At 50.3% G+C, this 14,650-nt stretch overlaps 1 protein-coding gene across 3 annotated transcripts in view; it reads right to left on the bottom strand.

Annotated features, from left to right (window-relative positions):
- Nucleotides 1-1,765: 1,765 nt before the first annotated feature.
- Nucleotides 1,766-14,650, bottom strand: part of DLG5 (discs large MAGUK scaffold protein 5) — a gene marked incomplete at both ends in the record, with an annotated part of 121,181 nt that continues 108,296 nt past the window's right edge. For all 3 annotated transcript variants that reach the window (XM_079717489.1, XM_079717487.1, XM_079717488.1), the window contains 8 exons: nt 1,766-1,869; nt 3,355-3,464; nt 4,178-4,287; nt 5,591-5,718; nt 5,981-6,124; nt 12,314-12,510; nt 13,426-13,596; nt 14,496-14,644. In XM_079717489.1, coding sequence (XP_079573615.1) covers nt 1,766-1,869; nt 3,355-3,464; nt 4,178-4,287; nt 5,591-5,718; nt 5,981-6,124; nt 12,314-12,510; nt 13,426-13,596; nt 14,496-14,644 — 1,113 coding nt within the window. The remainder of the gene's footprint in view (nt 1,870-3,354; nt 3,465-4,177; nt 4,288-5,590; nt 5,719-5,980; nt 6,125-12,313; nt 12,511-13,425; nt 13,597-14,495; nt 14,645-14,650) is intronic.

Genomic DNA, 14,650 nt, shown 5'->3' on the forward strand with positions numbered 1-14,650 from the left:
AGAGCTGGCGAGAACCTCACACGGCAGCCAGTTCCAGCCACCTGCCGCCGGGGAGGAAGGCTGCCTCAAATTTAGGAACAAAGAGAGGGCAGGAAGCAGGGAAAGGTGGAAACGAAATGAATGCAGGCCTCTTCACCACCACAAGTTACAGAAATTGACCTTTATTGTACTAAAGTCTATTTAACTTTCGATACAAAGGAAGGTTTTAGTACAGAAAATCCCAGTCTGTCCGAACAGTACCTGTGCACACTGTACCATCACCGTCCCACCCCCGCCGCCCAGAGCAGCAGCCCCGCAGGGCGCCAGTGAGACCCCTCGACAGCCTGCAGGGGGTCCTAGTTGTCTGAGCCAGAACGCGTGTACCTGTGAAACGAAGGGCAGCACTGAGGGCTGAAACGTGTCTATTTTCGAACAACTGTGCAAGAAAATATATCCCTTTTTAAAAAATGTCACTATGGCTAAACTATAATCTAGTGTCTAGAATTACAAAGAATAAAATGAAATCGGCGATTTCTTGCTAGTAAAATGAAATGTTAGGAACAGTATTAAAATAGAGGTCCTACCCCAGTGACACTTACCCGGAGCCCCGTACAGTACCTATTATTAAGAGGACGCACAGTTTAAGGAGGAACCAGATCAAACCTTCAGCCAGAAACATCCAGCGTCAGAAGCGGTTAAAAAAAAAAAAAAAAAGACACACAAACCCCAAACAAAGCCATCCTCGTGGAGCACTGCTCATGCTGTAAGCGCTGGAGCCAAGACTAGATAGATCCCAGTTTCTCTTTTTCTGAGTTTTGACAGTGACTGCACTAATCCTTAAGCTTCCCTAAGAGTTCTCTGCTCAAAGTCTGAAATGTTTTTATATCAAGTAGAGCTGATGTGCCCGCCCCACTCTAGAGCGCTTAGGAATTACCCTGCAAAATCTGCACTGGTAAAGGCTGTCACGATTCACAGAACCTAAAGAGGACCCAGTGGCATGCATCAGCCCCAGCCTAACACCCTGCCTGGAACTGGCGGTGTCACAGTGAACCCATGAAGCTCCGAGGACCAGAGAGAACGCTGGAATAATGAACGCAGGTGGACGAGAAGAGGACGCAGAGGGCAGGGGACAAAGTCTGAGGGACGCGTCCGCAGGACGGCCCGAGTCGCCCTCCTCTGTGCAGGAGGGGAGTACACTGCCGCTGGAGAGTCTGCCCCACAAAGGCACTGGTTCCGCGCCCGCCGATGGTCGAAGCGTCCGCAGTTGCAGGTCCTTCCAGGAGAGGTGCCACCAAGGAGCATGAAGTTTGTCAAAGCTCTGGTCCCACTGACAAGAACCTCCCAAAGCAAAGCGGCCCCCAGCGAGGTTCCAGAGTCGTCTCGCTGAAAACAGGCACAAAACCAACACCAAAGCGACAGTGAGGAAAGGGCAGGGGCTGGGCAGCGACAACATGGAGCCGTTCAAGTAAACATCAACAACCGAATACTTAGAAAAGGCTTGTAAACTTGTGATCTGAAAGGTTCTCTTTGCAGCATCTCTGACGAGCTGGCTACGAGAAAGGTTGGTGTCGAGCCCCTCTACAGAGTCTTCTGTCTTACAGCGCACGAGGGAGAGGAATAGAGTCAGCGGCCCTCTTGTCTACAAAGGAGGTGCTTCTGGAGTCCTGCTTCATGGATCCTTCCCCTTCACGTTTATATACAGAGACGTCTATCTTTAGTCGCTAAAAAGGGCTGAGCCAGGCAGTCACGCCGGCGGCCAAGCTGCAGCCATCCCCAGCACCAAGTTCTAGAGAGGGCTGGCTGGGATCCACAGGACTTTATTTTGTTCTTGATTGACCATTGCCAAGATCTGAGCGCAAATGCTCGACAGGGCTCCTCCCTGGACGACCCCTGCAAGAGAGCCCCCAAACACACACGTCATTGGCCCAGAGGAAGACCCCAGGGTGAAGGCAAATAAACACATCTTTTACTCTTCCTGGCGTTCTGCCTGTTTTGAGCTACTTGGCCCTCCTGCCCCACTCCCGCCTCACTCTCTTCCATCAGTAAGAAATTGGAAAAGAAAAAATAGTTGAGTGCAAACCACTTCGGCTTTTTACCTATCCCTCTCGGCAACTGTTCCATAGGATGTTAAAATTTTACGCTCAAATGAAGGCTGGTGTCCCATTTTGCCAGGCTGCCCTGGTCCCTGTAACAGGGATGACAGGATCTGACCACACACATGAATTGCCAGGCCCCACTGCAAGGATGCTCTGGGCTGCTTTGCCTAGTCATGCAATGGGGAGTCCCAGCACAGTGGAAGGCAGTCTGGGCTGTGTTGTGATGGTCCAATCGGCAGCAGGATTCTACAGGTGACAAGGTTGGGTCTCGGAAGCTGGGCATCCCATGGCCCAGAGAAGATTCCCAGCAAAGATGATGGAATGTCTCCAGCTCTGGCTCAGGCCTGCTCTGCAGGCTTTCAGCACCACAGCCCGGCAGACACTAGACCAGGGCTCTCTGCGGGCTCCACGGAACAGCGCCGAGCGCTGGCTGCTTGCCACAGAAATGGACAGCGAGGGTTTAGAAACTGCTATGGAAACGTGACAGAGTAATTTTACATCTGTTGAATCTAACAAAAAGTCAAGGCTCGTATTTTGTTAAGTTTTGGAGTTTTGAATGTTCTTTTCTCTAGTAATTGTTAATGTATCTGACTGAAATACTGGTCTGTAATGGACTGGAAATTAAGACACAAACACACATAACACATACATAGACAGAAGCACCAAGGCTGGGTTTTGAGGCCAAATGTTGCATGAGAAGCGCCAAACTAGATCACAACACTCTCTACAAGTTCATTAAAATCACTGTCTCCACCTCTCTGTGGCCACAGTGTTATTATGCCCCCTACAAATGACTGATTTTATGGAAGAAATTGAAAGTCACAAAGTAAAATGGCAGTTGGTAAACTGGAACCCTGCTTCTTCTGGTTTGCTTTGTTTCAAAGACCAGAGATAGTAAAGGTGAAGCTTATCTTCAAACTTCACTGCAAAACTGGCCTGACCTGGAAGGTGCTGGGGACAGATGGTCACAGCCACCACCGCCGTGCTACCCGCCCAGGGAACGCTGGAGCTGCGCTACATGGCGCCTGTGCAGCCGCCACACAGGGCCAGGTTGTGACCCAAGGCCAGAATTAGTGAACTTTTACCTTTGGACCTGCAACTTCCTGACGCTGCCCTGTGCCTGCCATGAGACCATCTGTGATGAAAGTGCTCACTGTGACGGCATCCACCAGGCTCCCCGGAAGTGCGGGCTGTTACCACTTCTAAGAAGGACGTCCTTGGGAAGCCTGTATCCATCCCCACTGCCTGCTGCTCCTCTCCAGGCCTGATGCACACCTACCTGTGAAGAACCTGCTGTACTCCTGTTCAATCTTCTGAGCCGTCTCAAACTGCTCTTTGGAATGCCTCTGAGTCACCTTGTCCTTCAGGTAGATGGGGTCTCTCTGCTCCCTGTTGGGACATCCAGGGAACCAGGCTGAGCTTCTCACCTCCCCCCAGGCCCTCCCTCCTCTTTGCTTCTTTGTCCAGAGTAACAGGGGTCTCCACCACCACAGGGCCCCCATGTGCTCCCCTGGTAAAGCACAGCCTGCAGGCTCCACGGGGAGCTCCGGGCAGAGAGGGGGAAGGTGGGAACCCGAGTGTGTGCACACAGAGACCAGACACCTCAGCTGGCCCCCGAGTGCAGGTATCAGAAGCCTGGAAGCACAGAAAGGCAAAGTGGAGGAGGGCCTTGGCAAGCCGTTAGCCCAACCCACACAGAAACTCAAGCCCAGTGGGAGCAAAGGCCCATCCACACCACAAGCCAGCTCCTGGCAGAGCTGGACCCAGGCCAGGCCACCCAGTTCCTGTGTTGTTGTGAATGTCCAGCTGAGACGCAGGAGAAGGGAAAAGGGGCTGGGGGTCAGGAGGGGAGCTACGCAGACAAAGCTGGACCTCCTCAGGGAGCGGTGGCAGCATCCAAACAGCACGGAGAGTGGTGTGGAGGGAGGGCTGTGCTGGGTTCACATGCCTGGCTCAGTGTGAGATGCGGGCTCGAGGCGGAAGGCCGCTCCTACATGGGATGCCTATTTCAAGGCCAAGGGGCCCCTCGTCCCACGGATTTGAGCCAGCAGTGCCTCCCCAGCAAGGCCCCAAGCCAAGCCCCCGAGGAGCCTGTCACCTACTTGATGTGTTTGGCGCTCTTGTAGTGGATGAAGATGACGATGGGGTAGATGTGCATGTGGTGCAGCCGCTCAATGGCGTGGGGGGCGACGTCCAGGAGACAGTGCCGGTTCTGGGGGGAGGGAGAGAGTGAATACCTGGGCGGGTGCGGGGCCGGGGCCTCGGGAGCACTGGACACACCAGCCTTCCTCTGACACCGATGGGCCCCACCCCTCCCCTGACACTGCCCTGCCTTGCCCTGTAAGTGAACATACAAGGTTCTACCAACGAACAAGGCAGCAAAACCAGTCTTTCGTTAAGACCACACATGATACACGGAGGGGAAACTTCATCTGGGAAAATCTCTCCCCACAAGCCGTCAGCTGTGATGATGGTCCAGGCTGGGAACCAGGGCCAAGCGGGGTCTGGACGACCCCACTCCAAACTCCCTTTCCTGCCTTTACCCAGATATAGGAACTTCCTGAAGCGCTACCCGACCTGGCCTCAGGAACCTTACTTCTGCCAGTCTGGGCAAAAGAAGATACGGAGACTCGGCGGGGGGCTGAAGCAGGGGAGCGGGGAGTGTGTGGGTCTTTGCGTGGCTGTGATTGAAATGCATCCCATGGATCCCCTGAGCCTCCAGGCAGAGTATGAGCCAAAGGCAGGCCACGGGCACCCTGCCTGTGGTTCTCCCTGACCCCTGAAAGCTCCACTGAGGGGGTCCACCCTTTGGCAGGCTTTCTGACATCCTGGGGCACCTCTGACTGGAGCTCGTCCACTTCAACTGGGCAGTCTGCACTGACAGGTGTAAGAAGTCAACTCCCTCACGTAACAGGAAGGATCCAAAGCCTGGCGAGGTAAACTGACCACCCAGGAAGGATGGAGCCCAGAAAGCGCCCACATCCTCAGACTTGTGAGGGATGCTTTTCCAAAAGATTTCCCCACTTCCCCTCATACTATCTGGCAAATAGACCCCAGCGTGTTCACAAACCTAAAGGCACATGGCAACGGCTCTTATCCTTTCAGGGTCGTGGCCCTGATGGAAGCTGTGCCCCTGTCCCTAGAATAAGGCACATCAGCTCAGCACACAAGCTCAGCAGATGCATTCTGGGACCCTGTTGTAGAAACCCCTGTGAGGGGCCTTTCCTAGAGTTCAAAGCTCTCGTCAGAGCCCCTCAGAGAGGGAGAGGTGACACACGCACAGGGTGACTTTTGCCCAGGACTAGCTTCCTACTCACGAAAGCGGAAGCACAAGAAGCAATGGGGGCCAGCCCCCAGTAGGTTAACTCAGACTAACAGGACACAGGCGAGCTCATGAAGGTCCGAGAGACATGCAGGGCAGATGTGCAAAGGTACAGAGCCCGGACACACACACTGGGGTCCAAACCCCGGACTCAGAGAGGCGGCCCCATCCCTTGGTCTGAAGCAACAGGTACCTTTTCTGTGATCTCCTTTATGGAAGCCACTGTGGTCACATCAAAGTGGCCGCTCCTCCGCTTATAGTCGACAAACAGGCAGTCTTTGACGCCCCGCTCGATGGCCTGCTGGGAGGCCTTCATCACCTCTGCAAAGCATAGACACAGGAATCAGGAAGGCCCTGGCACCATGAGCCGTCACTGCACGTGCCAGGAGGAACGCTGTGCAGAAGAGACTTTAGGAACCCAGCCCTACTGTCTTCGCTCCTGGACAAAGAACCAGAGGCTGCACACTGATCTGAGCCAAGTCCATGGGACTCTGAAACATCCTGGGATCCGTCCCCGGGAACAGGGGGATGAACACAAACACAGGAACAGACACAGCCCAGCAGGCACGAGGGCATCCCTTACCAAGGGGGCATCTGCAGAACTTGCCGGGCACCTCGTTCACGAGCATTTCCTTCACCACATCCAGTAAAGGCCCCAGGATCAAGACGGGCCTCAGGGAGGTACAGTCCACCTTCTGGACCCGCTGATAGGCAAGGCTCACCGAATCTGAGGGAGAGAGGGGAGCAGTGTCATGGACACCCACCTGGAGCAGACGGAGGGGCTGGGGACCCACTGCTCCCCTGACCTTGCTTACCCCAGGGAGGCCCACCTCCTTCACTCCACAAATCCGGAGCCAGCTACCCAGCTCACCCTGGTTTGTCTGGGACTTGCCCAGTTGTGGCACTGAGAGTCCCACATCCTGGGCACACCAGGGCACGGCCGCTCCTGGAGTCCAGCACAGTGTCCCTGCTCCACGGACACCCAAGACACTGCAGCACTTCATCCTGCTCAAATTCTTCCGTATGTGTCCAATGCGCCCTCCCCTGACCCCTAGTATATATTCTCTACTCTCTAGAGAGGTAACCTCCCCTGAGGTAGGTGTGGTCATGTGACCCAGGCCTGCCCCATGGGGTGAGCAAACTCTCCCCCTTCCCATCAGCTGAAATGGACAGGACCGGGTGCAGTGAGCCAGCTCTGATCCTGCAGATGAGAACAACCCTCAGGAAATGACAGAGCCACAGGACAGAAGGGACCTGGCTCCCTTATGATCCCCAGAACAGAGCTGCCTCCCAGGGGTTCCCCCCACCAGCTCAGACTTCTATGTGGCAGGGAAATAAGCTTCTTATCATGCTTCAGCCATTGTTGTCTGGTCTCAGTTACAGCAGTCAAACCAATATCCTAGCTGATGCATGTAGTAAAAACCTCTCCTTCCACCAAATGAATAAAAAAAATCCTTGCAGGAAGTGACCGCCTAAAAAACCAGCACGCAAATATCTTCTTGGCACCTCCCTTGTACCAATCATTGTGCTGGCATCTCGGAAACACTTTTAAAAAGAGTAGAAAGCACAGTCCCTGCCACTGCAGAGCTCATGCTCTAACCAGGCTCACAGACGGCAACAGGTAAGAAACAAGACAACCATACAAGAGTTGCCTGCCAGCTCCAGGCAGCAGGACAGGAAGCCTCACCCTTGGGGGGTGGGAGTGGCGATGAGGAGGGGCAGAGCTGAGGTGAGGGTCGCCTGAGGTGGGCTTGTGAGGAAGGGTCAATGACAGGTCCGGCCTGGAAGGCCCGTGACTAGGAGATGAAGAAAGACGGACCAGAGGCAGAGCTTTAGAGGTGAACACACAGGGCGGTGCTCGGTGCAGCCTCAGCTCCACAAACGCCGAGCTCACAGGCAGAACCGCATGCATTTTTTCGGTCTGATGATTATCCAGGCACATCTATATGGCTTCCTAAACAGCATTTCTCAACCTGCTGACCAGATGATCCGTTATCAAAGCAGGGGGAGGGTTTGGTGATCACACTGACTATCCAAGACCCCCGCACACTTCTGACTGAAGGCTCTGTGGAGTGCCAGGGCAAAAAACTTCCTCCAGGAAGAGATAAAAACATCCCCTCTTTTAAAACTCTGAACATTACAGATAAAGCCAGGCATCCTCTCCAACACCTCTTCTCCAGTCCTGGTCCTCAACAGTTTCCTCATAACCACCATCATAGTTGGTTATAAGGATATAAGGTACATCCTCTTCCAGATGTCATTCTTACTTGTTGACTTTTACGGGCTCAAAATACCTAGAAAATATGTTATGTATTTCCATGTGCTCAACAAAAATGACAAGATACATTTTTGTATCGTGATACATGCAAAAATACATGACACATGCGACATTCCGCAACTCCCTCTTCTACTCAGTCTTATGCTTCCGAACCGCATCCCTGGTGATGCACATTGATCTCCCTAACTCCTTTTGAACACCCTACGGGATGGACGCCCTGCACCTATTTATCCATTGCCCTGTGTACAGACACTAAGTCACTATGTCTTCAACTTAACTTGAACAGAATCATCTTCTCCCTGAATGATTATTAACATTCCACACTGAGGGGCACCAATTTAGAAGATTCCTTTTCCTCCCCGAATAATCTGCTTTGTTGGAAGTCCTCATAGTTACAGAATCATAGGGGGGCTACAGAACATCTCGCAAGCACTAAATCCAACAAGGTCAGAGGTCCAGAGAAAATAAAAATCTACCTGGGAAGGGTAAATATACAGACAAATAGACAATCTGGAAGTAACCTAATGTAGTTATGTAAACTGCTTTTAAAACTGGTATAGATATTAAAACCAAAAGCATAAAGGTAATAATAAATCTACGCTAATGTTCACATAATGTAAAAAGGATGTAATTGGTATCATCCATAACATAAAGGAGGTGGGGGGGTGGAATCCCAGAGATGTAAAGTAGAGTTTTTATATAGGATTGAAATTAAGCTACCATCAGTTTAAAACGAATTGTTATAACCTTAAGATGTTTTATGTAACTGCAATGGTAACCAAAAAGAAAATATCTATAAAATATACACAAAGGAAAATGAGAAGGGAATCAAAACATGTCACTATAAAAAAAAAATCAATGAAATACAAAAGGCGGCAGCAAAGGAGGAAAAGATAGACAAAAAAGCAACAAGACATACAGAAAACAACTAACAAAATGGCAATAGGAAGTCCTTCCATGTCAGTAATTACTTTAAATATAAATGGATTAAATGCCCCAATTAAATGACGTAGATTGGCTGAATACATAAATAAAAAGGATCCAACTATATGCTGTCTACAAGAGACTCACCTAAGCTCTAAGGTCATTCATAGGCTAAAAGTGAAAGGATAGGAAAAAAATAATTCATGCAAACGGGCACCTAAAGAGAGCAGGGGTGACCATAGTTGTATCAGACAAAATAGATTTTAAGACAAAAACTGCCACAAGAGACAAAGAAGGACATTATAGCATGATAAAAGAGTCATTTCTCCAGACAGATAAAACAATCATAAACACATATGCACCCAACATTAGAATTCCCAAATAAGTGAAGTGAACACTGATGAAACTGAAGGGAGAAACAGACACCAACACAGTATTAGTAGGGGACATCAATACCCCACTTTCAGTTATGGATAGTACAACCCAGACAGAAGATCAATAAGGAAACAGCACTTGAACAACACTACAGACCAATGGACCTAACAGATTCCCCCCTAGAGCCTCCAAGGGAGTGTGGACCTGTCAGCACCTTGATCTTGGCCCAATGGTACTGATTTTGGACTTCTGGCTTCCAGAACTGTGAGAGAATAAATGTATGCTGTGCTGACCACAAAGTCTGTGACATTTGTTACAGCAGCCCCAGGAAACGAATAAACAATGAAAGCCAGAAGATAATGAATTATATCTTTAAAATGCAAAAGTAAAATATCTACCAATCTAGGGCTTCCCTGGTGGCGCAGTGGTTGAGAGTCCGCCTGCGGATGCAGGGGACATGGGTTCGTGCCCCAGTCCGGGAAGGTCCCACATGCCGCGGAGCAGCTAGGCCCGTGAGCCATGCTGCTGAGCCTGCGTGTCCGGAGCCTGTGCTCCGCAACGGGAGAGGCCACAACAGTGAGAGGCCCGCGTACCACAAAAAAAAAAAAAAAAAAAAAAAAACCACCTACCAATCTAAAATTCTATATCCAGTGAAAAATCTCCAAAATGATGGGAAAATAGACCAAAAAAAAAAAAAGAGAATTTGTCACCAACAAACCTGCATTGCAAGAAATGATGAAGGTCACAATAACATCAAGAGAATGGTAATTATATGAGGTAAAGGATGTGTTAAACTAACCTTATTATGGTAAACCTTTTGCAACATATACACCGATCAAATTATCATCCTGTACACCTTAAACTCACACAATATTATGTGCCAGTTATATCTCAGTTAAGATGGGAAAAAAAGAAATGCTGAAGGGAGTGTTTAGCTGAAAGAAAAGATCAGAAGGAAAGAGAATTGCAGGAAGGAATGAAGAATAATGGAAAGGATAAATATAAGTGAATAACTGACGTTCAAATCAGTAACACTGTTGGATTTAAAATATATGTAAAATGAAAATGATAATGTAAAAGGTGGGAGGGAGGTAAAGAAGTCACAGTGCTCTCATGTTTTAGAATTATTAGAGAAGCGGTCAAAGCAATGATTCACGTTGGCAGTAAGTCAGAGATATATATCATGAGGGTTGCTGTAATCCACCCCCCCACCACCAAAGAGTAACACAAAATGATTAACTAAAAACTAACAGATGGGGGGACAGAATAATAAAAATGCTTGATTAATCCAAAAGGAAGAAAAGGAAGTGAAGGGAACATAGAACAGGCAGGACAACAGAAAACAAACCGGAACATGTAAATGTATCAGTGTAAATGTATCAGTCATGATTTAATCAGTGATTAAATACTCTGATTAAACGATAAAGATTGTCACAGGTGTGTTCAAATTGTGAAAACGCCTCAGGATGTACACTTTTCTGTAGATGTATGTGCGCTTTTCTATACATATATTATATATCAATAAAATGAAAAAAGATGAAGTATCACAGTGGGTTGAAAAAACCCTACATGCTGCCTACAGAGCCATGTAAATATAAAGCTACAGAAAAGTATAAAAGGATGGAAAAAGACAAACTATGCAAACACTTAACCAAAAGAAAACTGGTGTGATAATAATACTTAAACAAAATAGACTTAAAGGCCAGAAACATTTCTAGACATAAAGGACATAATGATAAAAGAGTCAATTTAACAGTAAGATATAACAATTTAGAAATAACAATTTAAAGACCACTTCAAAATACATAATGAAAGAAAAAAAAAACCCACTGAAGAACTGAAAGGAAGACTAGACATATGGCTGTTTTCCAAAGACATCCACTAGACATACACCAAATACACCAGAGATGGTGTCTACAGAAGAAAAGGGAAGGGAGAATCAAGCAACTATTATTGCCAAAAGGTGAATAGTCTATTTTACATTTACAAATGTAAAAACCCATTCTTAGCTCGAAGGCCATATAAAAACAGCCAGACTTGGCCCATAGGCTATGGCTTGCCAACCCCTCTCCTCACTGACAGTGACCCGTGGGCCATGAACAAAGGTGGAACTCACTCAACTCACTGGGACTAAGGCCCTAACTGAAACAATAAATAAGGAAGCTGAGGAGGAGGAAACCAGCTGTCCCACCTTCTGAGGCCCACTGCCACCTCCACACCCTGCTACCAGGGAGGGCACACCTTCTAGGACAGTGGACACACAAGGGGGTCCTCGGAGCAGCATTCACAGGAGGCTCCTGCTTCACAGGACAAATGCACCCTTCCACGGGGCAATCTACCAAAGGATGTCTGACGCTGCCTAATACGCAACTCCAGGACTGGGTCGGCGCCTGGCCCTGGGAGGATCTTGGAAGAATGGACACAGGAGGGGACTTCCCTGGTGGCGCAGTGGTTAAGTATCCACCTGCCAATGCAGGGGACACGGGTTGGATCCCTGGACCGGGAAGATCCCACATGCCGCGGAGCAACTAAGCCCGTGCGCCACAACTACCGAGCCTGTGCTCAAGAGCCCGTAAGCCACAACTACTGAGCCCACGCGCCACAACTACTGAAGCCCACACGCCTAGAGCCCGTGCTCCGCAACAAGAGAAGCCACCGCAATGAGAAGCCCACGCGCCGCAACTAGAGAAAGCCCGCACGCAGCAACGAAGACCCAACGTGGCCAAAAAAAAATAAGAAAAAAAGAATGGACACACACAGGAGTAAGTCCAAACACGGCCAAAGATCTGCACAGTGGCCCTTGGTCACCACCAAGCAGACAGTAATAACCCAAAAACAAACTAGAAGCAATGCATTGGGCAGAGACTGCTTTTTGCCCACCCAATACCCATCTTTCCTTTATTCCTTACTAACAGAACCTGCTAGTTACTGAAGCCAGCAGGTCATCAGTGAAAGTCCTGCCTTCTCAGCGTCCCTCGCAGACTGAGCGGCCAATGAGGAATAAGTGGGAGACCAAGGGTGGGGCTTCCAGGTAAGCTGTTTAAAGAGGCACACTTTTGCCGTGCCCCTTCCTCCTCCCTACTGCCTGAACGTGGATGTGATGGCAGAAGCTGCAATGACCATGGGGAGACCTTGAGGATGGAAGCCACACCCTACAGGTGGTAAACACTCTGAAGACAGTAGCACCACCATCCCAACCCAGACACACATCCCTAGATCAGTTATGTGCGAAAGCAAAGCAAACTTCTATCTTGTTTAAGTCACTGTGGTGAGGCTTCTGTGGTCAACAGCACACCTCATCCTGCGAGCCTGCTGGAGAAAGCCAGCCCAGCCACTTGCCTTCAAAGAGTGGAATGGAGTCGTTGGAAAAGGTGTCCAAGGCAAGGAGGTCTTTCCCATCTTTGGACCCGCTGCGTTTATGCTTATGTTTCCTTCGAAAGAAGGATCTGCGTGCAGCTGCCGAGAGCGTCTTTGCGGTGTTGCTGTCATCCTTGACTTCAGACATGCTGAGCCTCCGGGAGAATTCCTGGTCCATCCTGTGGACAAGAGTACAGCAGTGCTGCGAAGGGCCCAGGGACCATCACCTCCCCGCATGCCCAGCCGCGAGGAGGGCCAGAGCTGGGACTCCAGGCTCCTCCCACATTCTCTACAGGTTTCCTGGCCGCTTCACCACCCACGCTACTGAGGACACCATGGTGCCACTGCTGTGAGGGTGATACACACACACCAGTGCTGGGCAAGCTCTCAGAATACAGGGCCTCCTCCTATAGTCAGACGAGGGTCAGAAGGAGCTGCTAAGACAGGCTTCACTCGTGAACACTATAAGTTATGCTTCCTGCCACCAAGAGGAACGAAGCACAGATAGACACTATAACACAGAAGAACCTTGAAGAACATCATGCCAAGTATAAGAAGCCAGTCACAAAAGACCACGTGCTATATGACTCCATTCACGTGAAAGTCCAGACAGGGAAGTCTATAGAGACAGAAAGATCGGTGGTCGCTCAGAGTCGACAGGAGGGGGCAGGGCAGACAGAAAGACAAGGCGGGGTAGCTAAAGGGTTATGGGGCTTCTTTCTGAGGTGATGAAAATGTTCTCAAATTGACTACGGTGATGGTTGCACATCTGTGAAAATACTAAAAGCCAGTGAACTGTACACTTTGGGTAAATTGTATGGTATGTGAATTATGTCTCAACAAATCTGTTAAAAACAAAAAAGTGCTGTCTCTTAAGTTGCCCCTGTGCTTCTGTATAGCACTGACTTAAGTACAGCACTGACCTACACTAGGACCAAAATTGCTTTTTGGACAAGCAACTGTGGCAAAACGTACAGACCAGAAGCTGATACGAGCATCAGAATCAACCCCCATGAGCCCCAGCCCGCATCCCATGGGGCATCCCCACAGGTGCCGCCCGCCCCAGCCCCAGGCCCAGACTCGAGGACACTCACACGTATTTGCTGGGGATCTGCCCACGCTGGATCTTCTGGGCATTCTCGTCCAGCTGCCAGGCCATCCAGGACCCAAATGAGCCCTGGGGCAAGGTGTCATCCACGTAGAGGATGTCATCTTTCTTAAAGCTCAGCTCATGCTCCACCTCTGCCAGCCGCTCATAGAGGGCCCTGGACCGGGCAATGGAGAGGACAGGTCAGGCCGCTGGCTGCCCTTTGCAGCCATTCTCCTAGAGCCGCTCTCCTGCTCTGAACTTTCCCCAGATCCCAGAGGCTGATCAGGACCAGCCTCTCCCCAACCTAGCAGTGGTTCCCAAAGAGGGGAGCCCGGGCTCTGCACGACAGGACAGAGACTGCCCTTTCCTCCCCTGAGACTGGGCTCCCTGGAGACAAGGGCTGCCTCATGCCCATCACATAAAAGACTTTTTGCCAAGGACCAAGGCCGTTATCTCCATTCCAGATGGGCCTTTCCCATTTGCGCCCCTCCCCTGAGTCAAGGCTGACGGTTCCTACAGACTAGAAACTTCCCAGAAGGGAAACATGCCATCCTCAACTGAGGAGGGGTTCCCTAGAGACAGGGACCCCCCCACCTCACGGTACATGGTCGATCAGTGTTTCCATTCTTGTGTGGCCTCAGATCTTAGGGGACACGAAGAAAGCTGAGCACCTCCCGGAAAACGCCCGATGCCTGCCTCAGACACACACTGCATATAGTACTTTGGGGTACCGTGGATGCCTTGACACCCACACACGCTGCAGAGGGATCTGCAGACCTGGGTCAGAGGAGACCAGGAGAGGAACCTAGCCCACAGGAAAATGAGGCTCTGTGGTCTCAAGCTTCCCCACCAGGCCCTAAACCCTAAAGAGGGAGCCCACCTGGCCCTGGGAGCTTTCGAGGGTTTTTCTAAGTCACAAGCATCTCGTCGTGAGCTTCCAATTTGGGGCCCAAGTAATAATGCTCACGGCCCCACCCTTTGGGGGCAAGAAACATGGGGACATTCACAGGGAACAGCCTCCACCGAAAGCCCCTCCCCTAGCCCCAAGTCCCCGGCAACCCTGGCCACGGGTACCTGATATAGAAGCTGTCACCAGGCAGGCCCTTGACCTTGGTGAACTCCTCAGGGCGGTACTGCACCTTCAGGCGGACGCTGTCCTTGGGCTTCAGCATCTCCACGTAGACCTCCTCCACCGTCTTGTTGCGCATGTCCAGACCACCGTACTACCC

This window comes from Hyperoodon ampullatus, assembly GCF_949752795.1.
Source record: "Hyperoodon ampullatus genome assembly, chromosome: 1".
NCBI lineage: Eukaryota > Metazoa > Chordata > Mammalia > Artiodactyla > Ziphiidae > Hyperoodon > Hyperoodon ampullatus.